The sequence below is a fragment of the Dama dama genome, chromosome 21, assembly GCF_033118175.1.
Source record: "Dama dama isolate Ldn47 chromosome 21, ASM3311817v1, whole genome shotgun sequence".
Taxonomy (NCBI): domain Eukaryota; kingdom Metazoa; phylum Chordata; class Mammalia; order Artiodactyla; family Cervidae; genus Dama; species Dama dama.
Window position 1 is genome coordinate 69081327 of NC_083701.1, and position 16983 is coordinate 69098309.

A 16983-nucleotide genomic window follows, 5' to 3' on the forward strand; every position below is an offset into this window, starting at 1 on the left:
TGTTCAGTCACTAGGTCTTGTCTTACTATTTGTGACCCCATGGACTACAAGATGCCAGGCTCCTTAGTCCTCTACTGTTTCCCAGACTTTGCTGAATTTCAAGTGCATTGAGTCAGTGATACTATCTAACCATCTTATCCTCTGTCGCCCGCTTCTTGTTTTGCCTTCAGTCTTCCCCAGTATCAGGATCTTTTCCCAGTGAGTCAGCTTTTTGGATCAGGTGGCCAAAGTATTGGAGCTTTGGCTTTAGCATCAGTCCTTTAAGTGAATACACAGGGTTGATTTTCTGTAAGATTGATTGGTTTGATCTCCTTGTTTTCCAGGGGACTCTCAAGAGTCTTCTCCAGCATCAAAATTTGAAAGCGTCAATTCTTCAGCATGCAGCCTACTTTATGGTCCAGCTCTCACATCTGTACATTTCCATTGACTATTGGAAAAACCATAGTTTTGATAGTCTTTTAATTAGCTAATTTTCATTTCCTTAGCATGGCCTTGCCCATCAGAACAAGACCCAGTTTCCCCTTCAGTCAGTCTCTCCCATCAGGAAGCTTCCATAAGCTTCTTATCCTTGTCCATCGGAGGGCAGACAGACTGAAAACCACAGTTACGGAAAATTAACCAATCTGATCACATGGACCACAGCCTTGTCTAACTCAGTGAAACTATGAGCCATGCTGTGTAGGGCCACCCAAGATGGATGGGTAATGGTGGAGAGTTGTGGCAAAATGTGGTCCATGGAGAAGGGAATGGCAAATGACTTCAGTATTCTTGCTTTGAGAACCCAGTGAATAGTTTGAAAAGGCAAAAAGATAGGACACTGAAAGATGAACTCCCCAGGTTGTTCCTGTATTGTACCTACCCATACAGGTACCAATATGCTACTGGAGATCAGTGAAGAAATAACTCCAGAAAGAATGAAGAGATGGAGCCAAAGCAAAAACAACACCCAGTTGTGGATGGGACTGGTGATGGAAGTAAAGTATGATGCTCTAAAGAGCATTATTGCATAGGAAACTGGAATGTTAGTTCCATGAATCAAGGCAAATTGGAAGTGGTCAAATAGGAGATGGCAAGAGTGAATGTCAACATTTTAGGAATCAGCAAACTAAAATGGACTGGAATAGGTGAATTTAACTCAGATGACCATTATATCTACTACTGTGGGCAAGATTCCCTTAGAAGAAATGGAATAGCCATAATAGTCAACAAAAGTCTGAAACGCAGTACTAGGAAGCAATATGCAAAATGACAGAATGATCTCTGTTCATTTCCAAGGCAAACCATTCAATATTATGGTAATCCAAGTCTATACCCCAGCCAGTAATGCTGAAGAAGCTGAAGGTGAACAGTTCTATGAAGACCAACAAGATCTTCTAGAACTAACACCCAAAAAAGATGACCTTTTCATGATAGGGGACTGGAATGCAAAAGTAGGAAGTCAAGAAACACCTGGAGTAACAGGCAAATTTCGCCTTGGAGTAGAGAATGAAGCAGGGCAAAGGCTAATAGAGTTCTGCCAAGAGAATGCGCTGGTCATAGCAAATACTGTCTTCCAACAACAAAAAGAAGATTCTACACATGGACATCACCAGATGGCCAATACTGAAATCAGATTGATTATATTCTTTGCAGCCAAAGATGGAGAAGCTCTATACAGTCAGCAAAAACAAGACTGGGAGCTGACTATGGCTCAGATCATGAACTCCTTATTGCCAAATTCAGACTTAAATTGAAGAAAGTAGGGAAAACCACTAGACCATTCAGGTATGACTTAAATCAAATCCCTTACGATTATACAGTGGAAGTGAGAAATAGATTCAAGGGATTCGATCTGATAGACAGAGTGCCTGATGAACTATGGACTGAGGTTAGTGACACTGTACAGGAGGCAGGGATCAAGACCATCCCCAAGAAAAAGAAATGCAAACAGGCAAAATGGCTGTCTGAGGAGGCCTTACAAATAGCTGTGAAAAGAAGAGAAGTGAAAAGCAAAGGAGAAAAGGAAAGATATACCTGTTTGAATTCAGAGTTCGAAAGAATAGCAAGGAGAGATAAGAAAGCCTTCCTCAGTGATCAGTGCAAAGAAATAGAGGAAAACAATAGAATGGGAAATACTAGAGATCATGAAAATTAGAGATACTAAGGGAACATTTCATGCAAAGATGGGCTCAATAAAGGACAGAAATGGTATGGACCCGACAGAAGCAGAAGATGTTAAGAAGAGGTGGCAAGAATACACAGAAGAACCATACAAAAAAGATCTTCATGACCCAGATAATCATGATGGTGTGATCATTCACCTAGAGCCAGATATCCTGGAATGGGAAGCCAAGTGGGCCTTAGGAAGCATCACTACAGACAAAGCTAGTGGAGGTGATGGAATTCCAGTTGAGCTATTTCAAATCCTGAAAGATGATGCTGTGAAAGTGCTGCACTCAATATGTCAGCAAATTTGGAAAACTCAGCTGTGGCCACAGGACTGGAAAAGGTCAGTTTTCATTCCAATCCCAAAGAAAGGCAATGCCAAAGAATGCTCAAACTGCCACACAATTGCACTTATCTCACACACTAGTAAAGTAATGCTCAAAATTCTCTAAGCCAGGCTTCAACAGTACATGAACTGTGAACTTCCAGATATGCAAGCTGGAATTATAAAAGGGAGAGGAATCAGAGATCAAATTGCCAACATTTGCTGGATCATTGAAAAAGCAAGAGAGTTCCAGAAAAATATCTATTTCTGCTTTATTGACTATGCCAAAGCCTTTGACTGTGTGGATCATCACACATTGTGGAAAATTCTGAAAGAGATGGGAATACCAGACCACCTGACCTGCCTCTTGAGAAATCTGTATGCATGTCAGCAAGCAACAGTTAGAACTGTACATGAAACAACTGACTGATTCCAAATAGGAAAAGGAGTGTGTCAAGGCTGTGAATTGTCACCCTGCTTATTTAACTTACATGCAGAGTACATCATGAGAAACACTGGGCTGGATGAAGCACACGCTGGAATCAAGATTGCTGGGAGAAACATCAATAACCTCAGATATGCAGATGACACCACCCTTATGGCAGAAAGGGAAGAAGAACTAAAGAGCCTCATGATGAAAGTGAAAGAGGGGAGTGAAAAAGTTGGCTTAAAGCTCAACATTCAGAAAACATATATGGCATCTGGTCCCATCACTTCATGGCAAATAGATGGGAAACAGTGGACACAGTGGCTGACTTTATTTTCTTGGGTTCCAAAATCACTGTAGATGGTGACTGCACCCATGAAATTAAAAGACACTTGCTCCTTGGAAGAAAAGTTATGACCAACCTAGATGGCATATTAAAAAGCAGAGACATTACTTTGCCAGCAAAGATCTTTCTAGTCAAGGCTATGATTTTTCCAGTGGTCATATATGGATGTGAGAGTTGGACTATAAAGAAAGCTGAACACCGAAGAGTTGATGCTTTTGAACTGTGGTGTTGGAGAAGACTCTTGCGAGTCCCTTGGACTGCAAGGAGATCCAACCAGTCCATCCTAAAGGATATCAATCCTGGATGTTCATTTGAAGGACTGATGTTGAAGCTGAAGCTCCAATACTTTGGCCACCTGATATGAAGAACTGACTCATTTGAAAAGACCCTGATGCTGGTAAAGCTTGAAGGCAGAGGATGAGATAATTGGATGGCATCACTGACTCAATGGACATGAGTTTGAGTAAACTCCAGGAGCTCATGATGGACAGGGAGGCCTGGAGTGCTTCAGTCCATGGCTTCACAGAGTCAGACACGACTATGTGACTGAACTGAACTGAACTTCATATCCTTAAGTGTGGAGTATTATCTCCAGGGATTTGAATCAGGTACCCTTGTTTGAAATATTAAAATAAAGTTTCCCAAAAAAATAAAATAAAATTTAGTTTCCATGATTTTGGAGATATGGAAATGACGTTTAAAGTAAATTGTAGAGTGAATGATCTTGTCAAAATCATGGACCTAAAAGCTGAATTTGATAGTGCACAGTAACATGAGTAGGGAACAAATGATAACTTGAACCATTAATAGTTCTTTATACTAAGGAGTTTTGCTTTATAGGGAAAAAGGCCATCACCTTGGATGACTTAAGTATGTTAATTACATGATCAGTTTTGAGTTTTTATAATATTACCCTGGAATGTTAGATCAGGGATATTTATCCTTCTTCATTCCGGCATCCAGCATAATACTGTATTTTCATAAGTGCTTCTCAATTCTGATCAAGTCACAGCCAAACGTTTTTGGCCTCTTTATAACTTTATCCTTAAGTAAGAGGGTTTTTTGTTTTTGTTTTTAAGTTCTGTCTCACAGCCTTATTAACTTAGCTGGTTATTTTTTCGTGGTCATGTTGAATATTTTTAATAACCTATGTTTTAATCTGTATTTAAATGTCATGGTCTGGATTGAATTCTCTTTCTGGAAGCAGAGACATATGTGAAGGTTTCATGTTTCTTATTTCTTTACATGTACTTTCTAGATTTCATAAGAGAAGTATAAATGAGCAATACAATAAGTTCATTGGAATGTGATTGAATATAACACTATCTTTGTTTTAAAGGTCATATGTTATGCTTAAAAATACAGATAGTAAATTGCAGTGCAAAATTTAGGTTAAGAAAAGATATTAAAAACTAAGTATTCTCTTTAATTTTAAAAGTCTTAAAGAACATGCAGTTTTAATCAAGTAAAGTTAATTATGAATTGTTTTAATATGCAATTTAGGCATTAAATAAAATTAGCATTTTTTTCTTCCTTAAAAATGTGTTATCAAGTTTCAAGAATGTTAAAAACTTCTCTGATGATTTAATCTGAAATCATTCCTACAGCAAAATTCATAAATAATAAATATTATCTTATTAATCCATATTTTAGTTTAGCTGGATCTCAGAGCAAGTTAATTCCTCAGGGAATGTAGTCTTCTTTATGAAGGAAGGTGATGAGATGTAATCTCTAAGGAATTAAATTGTGAAAACAATCTTGGTATTGTACATGCTAATATAAATCTGTTATTCCCTTTCCACATCTATCACAACACATTTTAAATTGTGGCTGATCTGATATGCAAATAGCTGTCTTATTAGAAATTGTGGCTGTATGTGCTAATGTCTCCCTGGATTTCTTGGGAGTTTGCTATCTAACCATCAAAGCAATAGAAATGAATGATGATTACTGCAAGGCTTTGAAGAACAAAGAAAGTCAGAGCATTTTAGAGGTTCTAGATGTGTGAGACATTGACAGTTTCACCATAAACATGGATGGGTTTCCCTATAGGTCTTTTAAAATAGCTCAATGTGTTTATTAGGAAAGTAAAATATTTCCCATCTTCTTGCATTTTTGCAACTAATATTGATAAAAATGTGAGCCATTTGCACATGTGTGTGTCCTCTAGGCATTTTTTGTTTGTTTCAACATTTGTTAAAATGTAACCTTGCTTAAAAAATAGAAGATAATTTCAAAGACAAGAATAAAGTTTAAATTTTTGAAATTTTACATAGGGATTACCAATCACCTAAATAGTTAGGGACATGCATTTAAAACTAGTTCCTCTTTAATGTCTCCCCTAGGTTGAAATTTTCTTAAGGTTTTTATATTCACAGGTTATCATATACCTAAAATGTATCATTCACAGAGTATAGGCCCTTACATTGATAAAACTTTAGGTTATTTAGCTTTTTAACTTTTGGTATAGTTTTTTCTATTTAAAGTACATTTTAAAGTAAATAAAGTTCAATTTACTTTGGTGAAAAGATAGTCTCTATGAGTTCCTGACATTTTTAAAATTTACTCCAGGTAATAAATGAAGAAAATACTGGCCTCTAAAGTGTTATCTTTATTTGACTCTTTGTGACCCCCATGGACTGTATGTAGCCCATCAGGCTCCTCTGTCCATGGAATTCTCCAGGTAAGAATACTAGAGTGGGTTGCCATTTCCTTCTCCAGGGGATCTTCCCCACCCAGGGATCGAACCTGGGTCTCCTGCGTTGCATGCAGACGCTTTACCGTATGAGCTACTAGAGAAGCCCAAAGTGTTCTGTTTGTTTAGATGTTTGTTTAAATGACCAGGAAAGATTTGAGGGAAACATAGTGAGTGACTCTGCTGGTAAGTAGCCTCAGTAACTTGCTTTTTAAACATTCAAGCTGTTCCATGGTGGGGGGGTGCGGAATTAAGGAGGAAATAATATATGGTGCCTCTATTCATTTAAACTAACTTCCTTCCCAAAATGTATTGATATCTTGTCTAATCTTACACAATCAAGATCAAAATAACTTGAGTCCTATCTACAATTAACAAATGCAAAACACTATGCAAATAGATTGTTATATGAATAAAATATAATGAAATTATTGACATTATTTATGGGTTTTGTATTATTAGAATTATTTTTAATGTTCTGAATTATACCAAGTGAGAATATAGGATTAGGTGATGTCTTGATTTCAATTCTGAAATTTTAAGGATGTGTTTTCTTAGATGTAATAACTACATGGTTTATGAGATATGAAGACAATTTATTTGACTTTTTGTTTAACTATGTCTACATTCCTAGATATTACTGTAATATTAAATCTGAAGATTATTATGAATGTAAAAGTAATTTTAGGTGAATTTATGATTTTCTTACATATAGGTAGAAATTATTACTTTGGAGATGTATTTTACTGTATAACATGTGATCATTGTTATTATTGCTCTGTGTGACCATGTGTTAGTCACTCAGTCATGTCCAACTCTGCAACCTCATGGACTATAGCCTGCCAGGCTCTTCTGTCCATGAAATTTTCTAGGCAAGAATACTGGCATGAGTAGCCATTCCCTTCTCCAGGAGATTAATTTATTTATATTCCATTAACTGAAACTCAGTCACATGCCCACAGGAAGCTGAAATATGTAATTGAGTGTGACCAGGAAAGAAAAAAAGGAGAACATGCAATTTAATAAATAGCTTTTCCTAAATTCCACATTTCTGATTATGAGTTAGTCATGCATATCCTTTTTCCTGCCTGCCCAGTAGGGAAATCCTAATGTTCTCCCATCTCCAAAGTCATAGTTCTCAAGCCAGTACACAGTCAGTGGTTCCTCGAGGTTTATAGATAATGAAATTTACCTACTGTCCCCCAGCCTCACCTGGCTTCTAATAAATAATAGGGAAGCAACAGATAACTGCTTCATATCTCTGATATTTGTTCCCATTTAGAAAGGAAAGATGGGAAACACAGTGGGACCATTGATCCATGTTGTACAGGATACCACTGAGAAGGCCCATTATACTGACAGTAGGCGTTTCTTGCTTAGCCTCTAATTATGGTCTTTTTGGAGAAATTCCCTTCTCTGCCTTCCGGATGTCTGCTCTTCCTGGTCACATGTGCAGTGCATTACACATCCACAGTTTGCCTTCTTGGTGGCAACACTCTGTTGGTTTAAGTTTAGAGGGCCAAGGATTGGTTTTCCTTCACAGACTTTTTTAAACAAAGTTTCTGGTTTCCCTGTAAATACAGTTCCCTCAGATTTTAATAACATTCTTACCATTTCCATTTAGTTCCATGTGCCAGTAGTCACACTGCAATTTCTTTCCTAGAAGCCGTTCTTAAGTCTGCTTTCTTTGTAAACATCAGACCTCCTGTGTCTCTCTTTCTATAGAGGCTGCCTCCAGGTGATTTGGATCAATAGATTCAGGTGAGAAAGGAACATTCTTGATCTACTCTTGGTCCCCTCCTCCATTTTAAAACTGAAAGATCTTAATGAGCATTTTTTTCTTCAAGACCTCATTAATTTTTATTTTTTCCTATTTGGTATTTAGAAGTCACCTTTTCCACACTCGTTCCCAAATTACTGGGCCCTCTCATCCCTCATGGTTTTGCTTGTTAACTGGCTAGTTCTTACCCGACTTCATCTTTATCCTGTAGCTCCTTCCTAGAAGCAGTGAGGAACAACTTCCAGGCCCCACTCTGAGGAACACTAACATCTATAATAGACCCCACCAACATCATGATTCGGTCTCAATAGAATTTCATTTCTTTTTCAGTAGAGTACAGTGAGGGTGAGAACTAAAATATTGCCTGCCATGTCAGTGAACAAAGGATATTGCAGCCATCAAGTCATTACGTTACAGCCCCGGATGGTGAGCCCTGAGGGAACTCAGGATGGAGGCAAGTGGGCTGCCTACTGCCAAGCCCACCTAGCAGTCAGCCTCTGCAGCCGCCCCTGATGGTGTACCTGAGGAAGCTCGGGATGAGCAAACACAGGGTGCTGGCCCGAGATAGCTGAAGTGCATAACAAAGGAATGATTTCAGTGAACTCAGCCTCTTGCATCTTCCCCTACATAGAAAAGTGCTAAATTTCTTAAACTTGACATATCTGGTTTTCTTTTATTAATAATAATCCTGTTATGTTCCAACTTGGTCTTTTGTCACAAAAAACTTCTATATATCCTGGATTCCTGCCTTGCCTTTGTGGAGGAGTCTCCCAGAGTTATTTGGTATGTTGTCTTAACTCTCAGTTTTTCAGTCGACAGTAGTAGTATGTAAGTGAGAGAATACCCTCCTCCATCCCAAGCAGATCAAGATTCTGTGTCCTTACAAATATACCCTTAGGGTTTGTTTGGGGATTGTTTCCCTTCTAGCCAATTGGAAGGGGAAAAAGAACACGGGGAGATTTTTTAGTGTGCAGGTCTGGAGTAGCACACATCACTTCCATTCATATTCTACTGACAATAATTCAATGAAATGTTTGGCTTGAAGCTAGGAAATATAGTGCCAGCAAGAAAAGGAGAATATGGATTTTGGTTGGTAGATTGCATTCTGTGCTACAATATTTAAATTCAATAACAAGAATAGGACTTGAAAGATACGTTATGGATTAAATCAAGCAGGGCCTATAATGTAGACTACAGGAGGAAGAAATTTTCTTCTACCCTTACAGCTTCTTCTTTCTGGTATAAGAATTAATATGAGACAGATTGACAGGAGACAATCAAACAAAGGTTTAATAACATGTGTACATGGGAGAGGCCCAGGAAAACCGAGTAACTCACCAAAATGGCTGAAATTCTCAACTTAAATACCATATTCAGCTCTATAACAGTGTGGTTTAATTGAGCATTGATAGTATTTGATAAAATGAATGTTACCAAGAACAAGCATTTGGGTAATTTAATTACCAGCAATTGTATTTGAAATAATTTTGTAATTTTTGTATTTTTTGATAATTTATTTGAAATAATTTTGTATTTTTTTCCCACTATCTAATGGGAATAACATACTTCCCTGGTGGCTCAGATGGTGAAGAATTTGACTGCAATGTGGGAGACCTGGGTTTGATCCCTGGGTTGGGAAGATCCCCTGGAGAAGGGAATGGTTACCCACTTCAGTATTCTGGCCTAGAGAATTCCATGGACAGAGGAGCCTGGCAGGCTACAGTCCATGGGGTTGCAAAGAGTTGGACATGACTGAGCAACTTTCACTCTCTCAATGGGAATAATTTTGGGAACAGTGACAGACATTATTTTCTTGGGCTCCAAAGTCACTGCAGATGGTGACTGCAGCCATGAATTTAAAAGATACTTGCTTCTTGGAAGGAAAGCTATGACAAGCCTAGACAGTGTATTAAAAAGCAGAGACATCACTTCACTGACAAAGGTCCATCTAGTCAAAGCTATGGTTTTTCCAGTAGTCATGTATGGATGTGAATGAGATTGGACCATAAAGAAGGCTGAGTGCTGAAGAATTGATGCTTTCAAACTGTGGTGTTGGAGAAGACTCCTGAGAGTCCTCTGGACTGCTTGGAGATCAAACCAGTCAATCCTAAAGGAAATCAATCCTGAATATTCATTGGAAGGACTGATGCTGAAGCTGAAGCTGAAGCTCCTGTACATGAGAAGAGCTGACTTGTTGGGAAAGACCTTGATGCTGGGAAAGGTTGAAGGCAGGAGGAGAAGGGATGACAGAGGATGAGATGGTTGGATGACATCGCTGACTAAATGGATTTAAGTTGAACAAGTTCCAGGAGATGGTGAAGGACAGGGAAGCCTGGTGTGTGCAGTCCCCGGGGTGGCAAAGATTCAGATACAACTGAGAGACTGAACTGAACTGAATGGGAATACGTCAAATGAATTTTTACCCATTGCTTTAAAAGCGGATTTTATGAAATAAATTATTCTTGAAGCTTTTAAACTGTCTTTTTTATTTTTTTAGGACTTCATCATAATTATTTTCTTTCTTTGCAGCAGGCATCTTGGAGATCAAAGATGGGCAGAAAAGATGCCTCCACTATAAAACTTCCTGTTGATCAGTACAGAAAGCAAATTGGTAAGCAATGAATTCCCTTTGATATATTCTTGTGAATTAAGATGAAGAAATAAAAGCAATTGTGTGTGTGATATTATCAAAATAACTTTTCTCTCATACATATGATGCACAGAATATGAATAACAAGAGAATGCACAGAGGTTTTAAGGAACAAAAACACAGCCTTATTTATAAAGAAATATATTTTTGTACTTAGGATTTTTCAAAGCTCTTACAGTTTTTATCGATTTGGTAAAAGCAAAAAGACTTCTATTTTTATTCTTAAGGCTGTATGCTTGTGTGTAGTCAGTAATTTTAATATTATCATGCTTATTTCTTTTTATCTTTGTGAAATCTTTCAGTTCTGTTGACTCTTAGTGGCAATAATGTGATAGCCTCAAAATTCTCCATTAAAATTTAACCTTAGTAAAATGGTGAACTAGAGAGAAGTCTAGTTATTAGCATAGAAAGATAAAAGGAATTGTCTCTGATTTAGACTGTGCAGGATTTCCTACCCAATCTTTTCAATAATGCATGGAGTATTTACAAAAAATTACCTACATACTAGGTCATGACCAAGTCTCCTCAATTTTATAGAAGCGATATCCTACAACTCCAACTTTGAACAGTGTGGTAAATTAAAAATCAGTTAAAAGTCAAAAAGTTAACTTTGATGCCCCCCCATCACTCTCTCTTCTTACATGTTCCTTCCTGTTCTCACCTGTTCCCACCCCTTTGGAAATTAAAAAGTAATTATAATAATAAATAGTTTAAAAAACTCTTCTAAATAACTAACAGATAAACAAAGAAGTTACAAGTCAAAATAAGTTGAAGTAATTGGTACCAAAAGATTATATACCTGTTTTATAAATATGATACATGAAGTATACTCCTAAAGGAAAAGATATTTCTGCAAAACAAAGGAGATGCAGACAAAGGGAAAATATTTAAAATTTAGAACCAATTAAAATTTTACATGTAGAAAGATTAAACCCTGCATGCATGCACGCTAAGTTGTTTCAGTCATGTCCGACTCTTTGCAACCCTATGGACTGTAGCCTGCCAAGCTCCATGAGATTCTCTAGACAAAAATACTAGAGTGGGTTGCCGTGCCCTTCTCCAGAGGATCTTCCTGACTCAGGGATTGAACCCATCTGTCTTATGTTTCCTGCATTGGCATGTGGGTTCTTTACCACTAACACCACCTGGGAAGCCCTAAATCAAGCCCTACTATAAATAAATAAAATAATCTGGAAACCCAATGGTAAAATGGGCAGAAAATATAAGGAGGCAATTCATATAAGTGGAAATCTAAATACATAAATAAAAACAAACAACTATTACATTAAAAGGGCTTCCCAGGTGGCAGTGGTGGTGAAGACCCCACTTGCCAATTCAGAAGATATAAGAGATGCTGTGTTGATCCCTGGGTCAGAAAGATCCTCTGGAAGAGGGTATAGGAACCCACTCCAGTATTCTTGCCTGGAGAAAGCCATGGACAGAGAAGCCTAGTGGACTACAATCCATAGGGTTGCAAAAAGTCCGACATGACTGAAGTGACTTACTTTGGAGATGCCTTTTACTGTATAATATGTGATCATTGCTATTACTGCTGTGTGTGACCATGGGTTAGTCACTAAGTCATGTCCAAATCTGCAACCCCATGGACTATAGCCTGCCAGGCTCCTCTGTCCATGGAATTTTATTTCCTATATTATAATAAAAAATAAAATCAAAAGTCTTATGAAAAGATCTCTTCATCTAATTGATCTCTTCATCTAAAGAGATGAAGAGAAAATAAAAAATAGTATTTCTGTCTATATATTTCTTGAGAGAAGTTTTATGATATTTGATTTTATATCTTCCCTTCACTTATGGGATGCTATATCAGTAATAGTGTGGGTTGTTGTATTATTTATGTACTTAGAGAGAAGGACTGACTTACCAGGTTGAAGTTTGATCAAATAGGATGTGAGAAACCACATGAATAAAGAATAGACATATTCAGGAACAATTCACATCCAACTCTTAAGCAATTGTTAGAATTTTGACAAGTGTATATATCCGTGTAACCACATATGCCAATCAAAATACAGAACATTTCCATCCTCTCAAGTAGTTCCTATGTCTCTATCCCACCCTCCCATATGCAACCACTGTTCTGATTTCTGTCATCATTGATAATAGAAAAGATAAAGCATCTGCTAGGATTTTTATTGAAGTTGAATTATATCTAATAATCAGTTTTTAAGAGTAAACATACTAAAAATCTAAAGTATTCTGTTCTATAATCATTGCATACTTTCCCTTTGATTTAGTTCTATTCGTACGTATAAGAGCAAAGAAAAAATAAGACAGACAGTAACATAATTGTAAAGTCTCATTCCTCTTCTTATACTAAATTGTTCTAGGGATTCTATTATGCATTATTGTTGTTCAATCGCTCAGTCTTGTCTGACTCTTTGTGATTCCATGGGCTGCAGCATGCCAGATTTCCCTGTCCTTCACCATCCCCCAGAGTTGGCTCACACTCATGTCCGTTTAGTTGGTGATGCCATCCAACCATCTCATCCTCTGTCAGCCCCTTCTCCTCCTGTCTTCAGTCTTACCAAGAATCAGGTCTTCTCTAATGAGTCAGCTCGTTGCATCAGGTGGCCAAAGTATTGGAGCTTCCGCTTGAGCATCAGTCCTTCCAATGCCTATTCAGGACTGATTTCATTTAGGATTGACTGGTTGGGTCTCCTTGCAGTCCAAGGGGCTCTCAAGAGTTTTTTTCCAGCACCACAGTTCAAAAGCATCAATTCTTTAGCACTCAGCATTCTTTATGGTCCATCTCTCACATCCATACATGACTGCTGGAAAAACTATAGCTTTGACTAGACAGACCTTTGTCAGCAAAGTGATATCTCTGCTTTTTAATATGCTGTCTAGGTTTGTCAAGCTTTTCTTCCAGGGAGCAAAGTATATTTCAATTTCATGGCTTCAGTCACAACTTACAGTGATTTTGGAGCCCAAGAAAATAAAGTGTGTCACTGTCCCTATTGTTTCCCCATTATTTGCCATGAAGTGGTGGGACCGCATGGCATGATCTTTTAGTTTTTAGAATGTTGAGCTTTAAGCCAGCTTGTTCACTCTCCTCTTTCACCTTCATCAAGAGGCTCTTTAGTTCCTCTTTGCGTTCTGCCATAAGAATGATGTCATCTGCATATCTGCTGCTGCTGCTGCTGCTAAGTCACTTCAATCATGTCCGACTCTGTGCGACCCCATAGACAGCAGCCCACCAGTCTCCCCCATCCCTGGGATTCTCCAGGCAAGAACACTAGAATCTGCATATCTGAGGTTATTGATATTTCTCCCAGGCAATCTTGATTCTTGCTTGTGCTTCATCTACCCTGGTATAGAAGTTAAATAAGCAGGGTGACAATATATAGCCTTGACATACTCCTTCCCTAATTTTGAAACAGTCTGTTGTTCCATGTCTGGTTCTAACTGTTGCTTCTTGACCTGCATACAGGTTTCTCAGGAGGTAGTAAGGTGGTCTGGTAGTCCCATCTCTTTATGAATTTTCCAGTTTGTTATGATCCACATAGTCAGAGGCTTTAGCATAGTCAACGAGTCAGAAGTAGATGTTTTTCTGAAATTCCCTTGCTTTTTCTTTGATTCAACAGATGTTGGCAGTTTGATCTCTGGTTCCTCTGCCTTTTCTAAATCCAACTTGAACATCTTAAAATTCTTTTTTCACATACTGTTGAAGCCTAGCTTGAAGGATTTTAAGCATTACCTTACTAGCATTTGAGATGAGTGCTATTGTGGAGTAGTTTGAACATTCTTTGGCATTGCTCTTCTTTGGGATGGGGATGAAAACTGACCTTTTTGCAGTCCTGTGTTCACTGCTGAGTTTTCCAAATTTGTTGGCATACTGAGTGCAGCACTTTCACAGCATTATCTTTTAGGATTTGAAATAGCTCAGCTGGAATTCCATCATCTCCACTAGCTTTGTTCTTAGAGATGCTTCCTAAGGCCCACTTGAGTTTGCATTCCAGGATGTCTGACTCTAGATGAGTGATCACACATCGTGGTTATCTGGGTCATTAAGATCTTTTTTTGTATAGTTCTGTGTGTTCTTGCCACCTCTTTTTAATATTTTCTGCTTCTGTTAGGACTATAGCATTTCTGTCCTTTATTGAGCCCATCTTTGCATGAAATTTTACTTTGGTGTCTTTAATTTTCTTGAAGAGATCTCTAGTCTTTCCCATTCTATTATTTCCCTCTATTTCTGTGCATTGGTCACTTAGGAAAGCTTCCTTACCTGTCCTTGATAATTTTCAGAACTTGGTTTTCAAGATGGCAGAGAAGAAGGACGTGTGCTTATCTTCTCCTGGGAGAACACCCAGATCGCAACTAGCTGCTGAACAACTGAAATGGGAATTCTGAGTTCTTGTTTGTGGAGCCTCAGAATGGAATCCACAAACATGCAAACACTCATGGTAGCAAGTGAATAGGATTTATTAGAGAGAAGGAAAGTACAAAGCTCTCAGCAAAGACACTGAGAGTGGGTACAGAGTCCCCCCAAAGGCAGGGATTACAGCAGTTTTATATCTTTACCAGTATTAATCTGTACATTTTTGGTTGGCTCCCATTCTTAAATCATGTTATTTCTGTCCAGTCAGTTTAAAGGTCAAGGTGCTTAGCTTAGCATCTTTATATCTTCTCTTGATCCTCAGATTAAGTCCCCCCCACCAACCCTGGCCATTTTATAATGGACCAGATATATGGGCTTAACATTAATGGTCACCAGTTGTTTTTCCCTCAGGCATATGGAAATAAGTTAATTACTCCCCTTCCCTGGATCTGAGTGCTGATAATTTATCTGACCAAGGACACATTCCAGGAACTCAGGACAAAGGATATAGTTTTAGGTTAATGGAGGGAGATGTTTACTGAAAACAAGACCTAGGTCTCAGAGTTCTACACTGACTGCCTAGCAATTTCTAACTCACAACCACCCACAGGAAAATGTTGAATCCCACCAAAAAAAAGATACCTTACATGCAAGGGCAAAGGAGAAGCCTCAACAAGATAGTAGGAAGGGTGCAACTGAGTGTAAACTCAAAGTCATACCTGCCAGAGATGCTTGGAGGTCACAAGTGAAACCTTGTGTGCACCAAGACCAAGGGGAAGGAGTGGGGACCTCCACAAGAGACTGAGCCAGACCTGCCCTTGGGTGTCTGAGTGTCTCCTGTGGAGCCGCGGGTCAGCAGTGGCCTGCCGTGGCCACAGGGGCTCTGGCTGCAGCCATCCTGGGAGGTGCGGTGTAGGGCATACGTCTTCTTGAAGGAGGTCACCATTATAGAGTCACTGAGCAGGTGACCCATGACCTGGAGAACAATTATACCAAAAAAAGTTCTTGCACTGTTGTGAAAGTTCTAGGACCCACAATAGGTTTTCCAACTTGGGAATCCAGCAAAGAGACTGAAACCACCCTCCCCTCCCAGGGAATTTGACTTTGAAGGTCAGTGGGATATGATTATGGAACTTCCACAGGAATGGGGAAACAGAGACTCTTGGAGGCAAAAACAAAACCTGTGTGCACCGGGACCCAGGAGAAAGGAGCAGTGACCCCACAGAGGGCTGAGCCAGGAGTCTCCAGCGGAGGTGTGCATCAGCAGAGGCCCGCCGTGGGGTCAGGGACACTGACGGCAGCGGTCCCCGGAGGCACAGCATCTGGCATAAGTTCTTTTGGAGGAGGTCGCCACTACCCCTACCATAGTTTGGACTCAGGCCAAACTGCCAGGAGGGAACACAGCCCCCCCCCCCCCCCCCGTCAGCAGAAGCTTGGATTAAAGACTTACTGAGCATGGCCTTGCCCACCAGAAAGTGAAAGTGAAAGTGAAGTCGCTCAGTCATGTCCGACTCTTTGTGACCCCGTGGACTGTAGCCTGCCAGGATCCTCAGTCCATGGGATTTTCCAGGCAAGAATACTGGAATGGGTTGTCATTTCCTTCTCTGAGCAAGACCCAATTCTCCCCACAGCCTTCTTCCCATCAGGAAGCTTTCACTAGCCTCTTATTCTCATCCATCAGAGGACAGACAGAATGAAAACCACAATCACAGAAAACTAACCAAACTGATGACATAGATCACAGCCTTGTCTGACTCAATCAAACTGTGAGTCATGCCATGTAGGGCCACTCAAGACGGGCAGGTCATGATAGAGAGTTCTGACAAAACGTGGTGCACAGGAGATGGGAATAGCAAACCACTTCAGCGTTCCTGCCTGAGTGCCCCATGAACAGTAAGAAAAGGCAAAAAGATATGACACTGAAAGATGAACTTCCCAGGTCCATAGGTGCCCAATATGCTACTGAAGAAGAGCAGAAAAATAGCTCCAAAGAAACGAAAAGGCTGAGCCAGAGCGGAAACAACTCCCAGTTGTGGATGTGTCTGGTAGTGAAAGTAAAGTCTGATGCTGTAGAGCACAATATTGCATAGGAGCCTGGAATGTTAGGTCCATGAATCTGGGTAAATTGGAAGTATTCAAATAGGAGATGGCAAGAGTGAACATCAGCATCTTAGGAATCAGTGAACTGAAATGGACGGGAAGGGCCAAACTTAATTCGGACGATCATTACATCTACTACCGTGGGCAAGAATCCCTTAGAAAAAATGGAGTAA

At 39.3% G+C, this 16983-nt stretch overlaps 1 protein-coding gene across 6 annotated transcripts in view; it reads left to right on the forward strand.

The window, feature by feature from the left end:
- Positions 1-16983, forward strand: part of TRIQK (triple QxxK/R motif containing) — a 101907-nt gene that overhangs the window by 51853 nt on the left and 33071 nt on the right. For 2 of the 6 annotated variants that reach the window (XM_061123802.1, XM_061123806.1), the window contains one exon: positions 10248-10329. In XM_061123802.1, coding sequence (XP_060979785.1) covers positions 10269-10329 — 61 coding nt within the window. In that variant the 5' untranslated portion in view covers positions 10248-10268. Of the gene's footprint in view, positions 1-7663; positions 7700-10247; positions 10330-16983 lie in introns of all 6 variants that reach the window. The other 4 variants (XM_061123803.1, XM_061123807.1, XM_061123804.1 and 1 more) reach the window with 3 other exon arrangements.